The sequence below is a fragment of the Dipodomys spectabilis genome, unplaced genomic scaffold (genome assembly GCF_019054845.1).
Source record: "Dipodomys spectabilis isolate Male_0828 unplaced genomic scaffold, ASM1905484v1 ptg000069l, whole genome shotgun sequence".
Lineage (NCBI taxonomy): Eukaryota > Metazoa > Chordata > Mammalia > Rodentia > Heteromyidae > Dipodomys > Dipodomys spectabilis.
The window spans coordinates 19,874,064-19,883,938 of NW_024870746.1; the positions used below are offsets into that span (position 1 = coordinate 19,874,064).

Consider the following 9,875-nt stretch of genomic DNA (forward strand, 5'->3'; position numbering starts at 1 on the left):
GCCCCTCCCCCCACCGCGCTGCACGCGGCCCGCGACCTCGACCCTCCCCCCACGACGCCCGCCGCTGCACCCGGCCACGGCCCCCCGGCCCACGCCCCGCTCCCGGAGGAAAAAGCCCCGCCTCCATCAGTTACAGCCTAGACTCCTCCCTCCTCCCGCCCCTTCGGCTATTTTACCCAATAGCGATCGAAGCTGGGCGGGACGCGTCGGCTGTCGTGAGGGCATCCTGACCAATGGGAACGAGTGCCGAGCCTGGAGGGCGGGGCGCCCAGGGCCTTGTCACGCTCGGGTCCGTGTGAAAACGGGGGTTCCGAGTGCAAAGCAAAGTTTTTTTGTAAACCGTCTGCAAAGGCGGGCGGGGGGTGGCGGCGAAGAAGGCGCCCGAGACCGGGCCGAGTGCAGCCGCCGCCACCGCCGCCGCCGCCTTTTTTAGCGCCTCAGCCGTGGGCTCCTCAGTTCAGCCGCCGCGGAGGAGACCGGTAACGAGAGCCCTCAGATGCTCCGAGCCTTCTCGGCGCGGAGCTCCCGGCCGCCCTCGCCCCTCAGTCCGCCCGCTGCGGCTCCGGTTCGGGCTCCGCGAGCCCCGGCTCCCCGCCGCCACCGTTGCCGCCACCTCCGCCCCGCCGCCGCCGCCGGGCTGAGCGGCGCGCCGGGCCTCGGCGTCGGCTCGTAGGACCGGCGCCTCCGGGGCCGCCGGCCGGCGCGGGGCGCGGCGGGGCCTGACCCCGGGCGGGGTCCCTCCGCGGTCCCCCCCCCCGCTCGGGTGCGGGGCGCCCCGAGCCGCCCGCCGGGCCGCCGCCATGGGGTGCTGGGGGCGCAACCGCGGCCGGCTGGTGTGCATGCTGATGCTGACCTTCATGTTCATGGTGCTGGAGGTGGTGGTGAGCCGGGTGACGGCGTCGCTCGCCATGCTCTCCGACTCCTTCCACATGCTGTCGGACGTGCTGGCGCTCGTGGTGGCGCTGGTGGCCGAGCGCTTCGCCCGCCGGACCCACGCCACCCAGAAGAACACGTTCGGCTGGATCCGGGCCGAGGTGATGGGGGCCCTGGTGAACGCCATCTTCCTGACCGGCCTCTGCTTCGCCATCCTGCTCGAGGCCATCGAGCGCTTCATCGAGCCGCACGAGATGCAGCAGCCGCTCATCGTCCTCGGGGTCGGCGTGGCCGGGCTGATGGTCAACGTGCTGGGGCTCTGCCTCTTCCACCACCACAGCGGCTTCGGCCAGGACGCCGGCCACGGCCACTCGCACGGGGGCCACGGCCACGGCCACGGCCTCCCCAAGGCCAGCCGGACCAAGACCGGCCGCACCGGGGGCGACGACGGCAACGCGGCCCCCGGCGAGCCCGGGCCGGACCAGGAGGAGACCAACACCCTGGTGGCCAATACCAGCAACTCCAACGGCATGAAACTGGACCCGGCAGGTGAGCGGGCAGCCGGCGTCCGCCGCAGGTGGTTGGCTCCGGGACCTTTGGGGACCGGGGACCCTCCGCCCGGCCCTCGGCGGGATGCCCCGCACGCCCCCTGGCGCCCGCGCCGCCCCGCGCGCCGCCTGCCAGCTCCCACCACGCCCCGCACCCGGAGCCAGCCGGGGTTGGGAGGAGCCTGCGGGGGGGGGGGCATGTGGGACGTCTGGGTCTGGGGACTGTGGGTCTGGTGGGAGGAGGAAGGGTCCCGAGGTGACTGTCACCCGGCTCCGCACCGCACCGCACCTGTCTGTCCTTTCTACTGACTTGTCTGGTTGCGGCTAGCACGGAATCCGAGCGCTTCTGGGTCGCTTGGGATTAGAAATGCTTCCCGGTTTTAGTTCTTGGGAAACGGGGAAGAACATCCCTCACCTCCCTCCCCGCCCCCCTCCCCCCCCATCAGCTTCGGTGTGGAGGTGTTGGAAACCTTAACTCTGCTAAAGTAGCGCAGGGGCGCATAGAACAAGTTCCATGCTGGGGTATGCAGAGCCTATAAACCCTGGTTGAAGGTTTCCTTTATGAACAGCAGTGCATGTTTCCAGTTAATTGGCCCCTAATCCTGAAAATCATGGGCTTCGGAGACCTGTCTGGGCATGTTTAACATTTACTTCTCTAGGAGTAATGGTGCTAAAATATAAGTGATGGTAATGTATCGGTGTCATATTTTTTCTCATGAGTGCTTTTCATTCTGAAAATGATGTTTAAAATGCTCTTGGGAGAAAAATGTTGGGGAGAAAAATGAAAAAAACCACTACGATGTTAAAGATGTTAAAATACTTTGGCATTTGTTGAGTTTTGTCCCATTTGAATTTGTTTACCTAGTTGCAAGTTGTGTCTTGAAAAGTCTTAATAGATGGTGGATTTCTTCGCATTATTCCAGAGCAAACTAAGCTACTCTGGTGTGTAGTGCAATTCCTTTACGAGATCAATACTTTGGACTTAAAAGCTTTTTTAGAGTAGGTGGTGCTCATTTAGTTACAATTTTACTAATAATCTCCTTAACTGCTGATTTATGTTGTTGATTCGTCAATTTTTAAACCCTCTCTACCAGGAGACTATCTTTTGTATTCATGATAAATATTTAGAATTGGTTTTATTCGCAATCAACCTAAGTGACAGAGTCCAGTGTCAATCAGGCATTTTGTATTAGTGGACTTATCCACAGATGCATTTACTGGATATTAGTCTTCACATTTATGTTTTCCCTTGTATAGTCCAAAAAGAATGCAGCAGATAAATCTACATTTGATCAGGTTCCCTCAGAAAAGATGTTGTTTTTTTTTTATTTTTTGGCGGGAGTGGGAGTAGAAGGGTCTATAGCAGGGTGGAGAAAGACTATCATGACTTAACCCTGGGCCATATATGTCCCATATATGATGTGACCTGTTTCCAGAGTGTCAGTTGATATCAAATGGCTCTGACCATACTTTTATCGTGCTTTATGAAAAGAATTTTACCATTGTCACTTGAAAGGAATGAAACACGATACTTGTTTATCTAGATGCTTTGAATGAGTTGGTATTTATCTTTTTTATTTGTAGATCCAGAAAAACCCAGAAATGATGATTCAGTGGAACTACAAGTGAATGGGAATCTTATCGGAGAGCCTGACCACATGGAACTGGAAGAAGACGATAGGGCTGGACAACTCAACATGCGTGGAGTTTTTCTGCATGTTCTTGGAGATGCCTTGGGTTCAGTGATTGTAGTAGTAAATGCCTTGGTTTTTTACTCTTCTTGGAAAGGTTGTTCTGAAACAGACTTTTGTGTGAACCCGTGTTCCCCTGATCCCTGCCAAATGTTTGTAGAAAAAATTAATAGTACTTATGCACCAATTCATGAGGTTGGTCCTTGCTGGGTGCTATATTTAGATCCAACTCTTTGTATTGTAATGGTTTGTATACTTCTTTACACAACTTATCCATTACTTAAGGAATCTGCTCTTATTCTTCTACAAACTGTTCCTAAACAGATTGATATCCGAAATTTGTTAAAAGAACTTCGAGAAGTTGAAGGAGTTGAGGAAGTTCATGAATTACATGTTTGGCAACTTGCTGGAAGCAGAATAATTGCCACTGCTCACATAAAATGTGAAAACCCAGCATCATACATGCAGGTGGCTAAAACCATTAAAGACGTTTTCCATAACCACGGAATTCACGCTACTACCATTCAGCCTGAATTTGCTAGTGTAGGTTCTAAGTCAAGCGTAGTCCCGTGTGAACTTGCCTGCAGAACTCAGTGTGCTCTGAAGCAATGTTGTGGGACACGGCCACAAGTCCTTTCTGGAAAGGATGCAGAAAAGGCCCCGACAGTTAGCATTTCTTGTTTAGAACTTAGTGACAATCTAGAGAAGAAGCCCAAGAGGACTAAATCCGAAGGCATCCCTGCTGTGGTGATAGAGATTAAAAAAGTGCCAAACAAACAACCTGAATCATCATTGTGAGTCTTGAAAAAGATGTGATATTTGACTTTTGCTTAAAACTGCAAGAGGAAATTCTAAGTTTGCCAAGTAGTGTAATTGAAGTCCTTGTCTGGTCACACAGGTTAATTCTATTTTTGTAAGAACATAATGGGACTACATAACAGAGTTCTATATTACAACTTTGTGATTACTAGCGCAGAGTGCAGCTATGCTGTAACAGTTTTGAAAGCCAGTTTTAACACTATGTTACATTTTTGTTTAAAGTAAGTATAAACCTTATATGGCATAATGACATTTTGATTTCTGGTTTTCCTATGCTAAAAATTAGGGGGGTAAATAAAATTGTTACTGGAATTTCTTTGCTTTTCTTTCCCCCCCATTGTTATTCTTTATTAGAATTATAATTGGTAAGACCTTTGAAATCACCAACAAGTTTGTTTCCTTTGACATTTTAGGTAATATTTACTTGCCCTTTGAGATCATTACATAGCATAATGGCAGAATATTTTAAGAGTGACTCATGGCTATTCCAGGAAATAAGATTAGATATAGTCTGTATTCCATATTTCTGAGTATTAATCTAAGAAACTGACAGAATTAACAAACTGAATTATCGTTTACACATAATAGGGCGTATAAGGACTAAGAGCAGGGAAGAAAGTTTACTAAACTCATTATTTAGATTATGATGTTAATATTCAGACTACAACTGTATAAACTATTTTGAGATTTTCAACTTTTTTTATTCTACCAAAGTTGGTCTAAAACATGGACATGTTCACCAGCATTACTCTTTGAAAGATTGGTTTTAGAAACAGCTGAAAGATTTCTCAAACATCCAAATATTTTGAAGAATGTTAGCGTAATCTTCTAAATTGTGTTAAAAAAAAAAAAGTAAGACTTCAAAGTTAAAAAGTCACTTCATGATGATAAATCATGAATAGATTAGAACAGCTTTTCAAGCACAATCAGCAAGGCTTGTAATTTGTTGGAGCCACTGACTTGAGAGAAAAGAATATCAGATGGTTAATGAAATGTGGATGCTAAGTTCTTAGAAAACAAAATAATTAAGAAAAAATTTTAAAACTTCTACAAGTCATTGTGTCTTGACATTGCTTAGCTCTTCCACCAGTGGACTATTTAGCAGGATGTCACAATATCTACGCAGGAAATTATTCTTGACTATTTCATTATTGCTATAGATGTCAAATCCCACACAAATATTTAAGAGTATTTAAGTTATATTTTTCTTGATAGGAAAGGGTTATGCTTTGTGCAGAAAGTGTAGATTTTTGTCCTCAAAAGAATGGATATTAATGTCAGTTATCATGTATAGCTCTATTTTTCTAGAAACAAGGTATTCTGACTACTTGAGTAACTTTTATAGCTTACTACTTTTGGGAAGGCTACCTTTTTGGGTTTTGAAATAATGCATTGCTTAATAGGTCTTAAGATGAAAGTGTTGGAATACAGTTACTTTTTAAAGGGATGATCTTTTTTGTGGTAAATGGTGTGTTTTTCCCCTGGTATCAGCCTATTGCTGGCAATGGGCCTATTTAAGAACAGCCAATTTTTCCATTGCAAAGGGTAATTTTAGGAACGTAGTTTGTAAACTTGCATTTACTATAATGGCCAAAACCATAACCTGCCAATTTACAATATACACCTTGATCTTTTGATGTTCTTTCCTAGTATTGTGTAATTCTTTAACTGTTAGTTACTTTGAGTTTCACAGAAAGGTTTGGTTTTTTTCAAATATTAAATTTGAGGGATCTATCTGGAAAAACAAGAGAGCTGCAAATTGTACTGTATCATGCACATTCCTAAGTTAACATTTTTACAGAATGTTCTAAGATCTTAAAACAATGTTATATAAACATTTCAACAATGATACAATAGAATAACTAGTAAATGTATTTCATTCAGTGGGGTTTTCTTTACAAATGCTGTTTGGGGGTCTGCCTGAAAGGTGGGATAATACCCAAGTACAAGACATCAGAGTAAGAGTTTTTAGAAATGGCATAAAAGCATGGAACAAGGGCTGTGTTTTCTTTTTCAGAAGTGCTTAGAAGATAATAGCATTTAGGTTTTAGTTATTTCACTTTCTTACTCTTTTAAGTAGCTTACATGTAACAGAGTGGTACCATAGGATCTTTTTTTTTTCAAAGGACTTCGTCATTGCAAAATCATTGGGCACTGACTTCACCTTTTGAGTTTTAGCAGAGAATTATTTATTTCTTTACAATGCACTTTCTAACCCATGTTTAGCTATTAGCATTATCTTTAAGGGGGAAAAAAGACATACTATTATATTTAAATGTTGTAAAATTTGTCTTTTCCAAAATATCTTCTTGAGAGAAAATGTGGGAAATACCCTGAATTCTTTTAAGACTTAATCCTATTGTTTAAATATGCTGTTTAATCACACTGCATCAGTTTCAGGAGTCACATCTCTCCTACTACTAGCTCTTTTATATTTGAGCAAAATCAGTGTAGAATATGTATTTAGAAACCTGTCTATAGTCTCTAAGGTTTATTGAGAACAAGGTGCTGCATGCACCTACATTAAAAACCCACCAGATATTTTTTCCAAGCCAAATGCAGCCTTAGTAAGAGATTGACTTCTCCATTGTCAACTTGTAGCTGGCATGACTGTTTCTTTTTCTCCAAAGGAGCGTATCTACAATTGTAAAAATATGGACTAGAGCCTGAAAAACAAAATCTTCAAAAGTTTTGCTGTATGTGTTTTAGCATTTTAGAAAACAAAATGCTGCATAACTTTATCCTAAGGTATGTAATTTGAATAAGAAAAATTTCTATCAAGTGCACCTTGGAAAAAAACAGTAGGTGCAAGGCTATATTAATTAACATGTTTGTGTCTTGTTAGCATTCTCAGTTAATTTCAAAGTTTTGAGGGAAAAGACCTATGGAGCCTAATGTGAAGTGTTTAGTGGGGTAACTGGTATTGAAGACTTCTACTGTTTTGTAACTGGTTATCATTTGAATGATAAGCATGTCATTAACCTGCTGTCTGAACATTCACACACAGATAGGGGAAAGAATTCTACAATATAAAAATATTTATTTTCATACTGAGTTTCAGTTAAGTGGTAAAACAGTGTTAAAGTCTTGGAGGTGGTGGAGGGTTTTTTGTTTGTTGTTTTTTAAATTAAAACTGTGTCATACAGTGTTTCACTGTCTCTGAAGTGGGAGTTGTCATAGCACTATTTCGATGTAGCTCTACCGAAATGTGGCAATGCTATTTTGTTTCGCTAACTAGCTCTGGAATATTTCAGCAGCCATTTTCACTGGCACAAGAGCTTTTTGTATGTTAATTGAATTTAAACTTTTAAACCAAAAATTTTCTGGTTCAGTGTCTTTGGCATAAAGATGCTGAAGGGAATGTAACACACAATTCATATGTGGTTATATATATAATGACACCAATTGCCATGTTATGGTTCTGCCTTGAAACAGCACAATGAAGTGTATCAGTGTATTCTGTGATTCTTTAGAAACTTCCCTATTGTGTTGTTGTGTCTGCTGTTGGCCCTCTTCCGGGCTAGACGCAGTGTAGTTAAATGCAGTTATCATCTCAATGCAGATGCAGACAAAATGTTCAGTGCTGCAACATTTTTCTTAACCTTTTGTACGTTTTATGACTGTGTTATTTTCCAAAGCTGTTCCTACCTCACCATGAGGCTTTATGGATTGTTATGTATTATAAATGTTCTATATGAGACAGACTACTGTGTTTCCTTCTCATTTATTAAAAAGTTAAGTAGAAGAATAAACTAATTTTAATACCTATTTTTGCATGTGGCCTCTCCTGTATCAGGGTGGGTTATGAGAAAGAAGTGGATTTCAGGGCTGGGAAGGTGGCTCAGTGGTAGAGCGCTTGCCTTGCATGCTCGAGCCCCTGGTTTTGATTCCTCAGCACCACATAAGCAAAAAGAAAAAAGCCGGCAGTGGCGCTGTGGCTCAAGTGGTAGAGTGCTAGCCTTGAGCTGAAGAGCTGAGGGACAGCGCCCAGGCCCAGAGATCAGGCCCCATGACCGGACCCCCCCCCAAAAAAAAAAACAAAAAGAAGTGGATTTCAGGTATTGAAAGGGAAATTGCTGTTTAAAAGGAATATAGTGAATAGAGAAGGTTAAAGGATAGTGGCGTGGATGAAAAGTGTGGGCAAAAGTTGCCATAGAAATGGGAAACATTTCACTATACAGACCTATGAATAAGTAAGGACTAATTTTTTTGTTAGAAGCATTATTTTCACAAATAATAGTTATGCATTACTCTTTCATACTTTTTTTTTGGCGGGGGTTGGGCGGCGGGGGGTTCAGTTATAGGACTTGAATTCTAGGCCTGGGCACTGTCCATGAGCTGTTCAGCTCAAGGTGAGTGCTCTGCCACTCGAGCCACAGCACAACTTCCAGTTTTCTGGTGGTTAATGAGTCTCATGGACTTTCCTGCCTGGGCTGGCTTTGAACCACGATCTCAGATCTCAGCCTCCTGAGTAGCTAGGATTACAGGTGTGAGCCATCAATGCCTGGCTCGTACTTAAAAAAAATTTAAGGGGCTGGGAATGTGGCTTTAGTGGCAGAGTGCTTGCCTAGCATGTCTGAGACCCTAGGTTCATTCCTCAGTACCACATAAAAAATAATAAAACACTAATACCAAGCTATAGTTAAAAAAAAAAAGTTGAAGCATATATAATTAATGAGGATTGTGAACTATTTTGCAACTATTTGGTCTTCTGAAACTTAACCTAAATCTGGTACATTAGGGTGGTTATATGAACCTTGGGACTACAAAATGTAGGTAGTTTCAGATAAAAAGTTTCTTTAAGGCCTTTTGGCTATGAGACAACAGTTGCAAGACCATTATAATACATAACAGTTAAATACTCAAGGGAAACTATTAGAGTATATATTCCAAAGAAAGGGTAAAAGTTTTTGGAAAAATTAAGATGGACAGGATTGAAGGCAGCCAATCCTAGGGTAGTATAAAGATTTTGAGTGTAATGATGTAGGAGATAGTACAAAAAGTTATATACACCATGCTACCCAGTTTGGATTTGACTTTATAGTAACATAAGGTGTCAGTTTTTGAATGGATGAGTGAGAATATGGACAAAGCACTATACAGGATAAATTTAGAATCCAGTATAAATGAGTAGCTTACTAGTTATGATTAGAGCCTGGGCCAGTTCTTACATATATATTGATTTCACACATCCTTTCTGAACACAATGCATAACCACAACCAATGGTGTCTTAGAACTGCTGTTGACAGCATTTTTTCATACTGGTATGTGTCAAAAAGTATTACCTTTAAAGCAATATTTTTTAAAAATAAGTATCTGACAGTGTTCCCTAAAACAATTACCCATTTGAGCACTTAGCTTTTAAGTTATAAAAAATGTGCTAAGAAAATCAAATAATAGCTGGGAATGTGGCTCAGTGGTAGAGTGCTTGCCTAGTATGCATGAGGCCCTAGGTTCGATTCTTTAGTACCCCATAAAAACAAAAAGTCAAATAACATTGTTTCAGAGAAATTTCTACCTTAAGAGATTGGTAGTCATTTTTGCATGTGCTCACACATGCATACACACACACACACACACACACACACACACACACACACACACACAGAAATTTCTACCTTAAGAGATTAGTAGTCATTTTTGCATGTGCTCACACATGCATACACACACACACACACACACACACACACCTCCAGTCTACGATGGCCTTTTCCCTTGTAAATCTAGTAGTTTATGATATTTGCATTTGCTTGTTTAAAAACCTGTCTCTAGACTATAAACTGACGAGATCAGAATTGATTTTCCCATCTGTATTTCCTTAGGAAATAGCCTGAAAATTAGCAACGCTATAGGTATTTAGTGGTATTGAATATTCATGAGTGGCAAGTAGGAGTAGAAAAAGTACTATTAATAGTTGAAGTGCACTGAGAACTTTAGTTTCAT

At 42.9% G+C, this 9,875-nt stretch overlaps 1 protein-coding gene across 1 annotated transcript; it reads left to right on the forward strand.

Annotated features, from left to right (window-relative positions):
• The first annotated feature begins 764 nt into the window (after positions 1–764).
• On the forward strand, positions 765–7,699 carry Slc30a1 (solute carrier family 30 member 1). The gene is made up of 2 exons (XM_042681568.1): positions 765–1,422; positions 3,006–7,699. Exons 1-2 carry the CDS (start codon positions 801–803, stop codon positions 3,908–3,910), a joined length of 1,527 nt encoding a protein of 508 aa, XP_042537502.1. The 5' UTR covers positions 765–800; the 3' UTR covers positions 3,911–7,699.
• The last annotated feature ends 2,176 nt before the right edge of the window (positions 7,700–9,875 follow it).

Excerpts from the sequence above, each read along its gene's own strand:
- Slc30a1 (XM_042681568.1), top strand. The coding sequence starts at position 801 with ATGGGGTGCTGGGGGCGCAACCGCGGCCGGCTGGTGTGCATGCTGATG. Across the intron at positions 1,423-3,005 it reads CATGAAACTGGACCCGGCAG|ATCCAGAAAAACCCAGAAAT; the intron begins GTGAGCGGGCAG and ends TTTTATTTGTAG.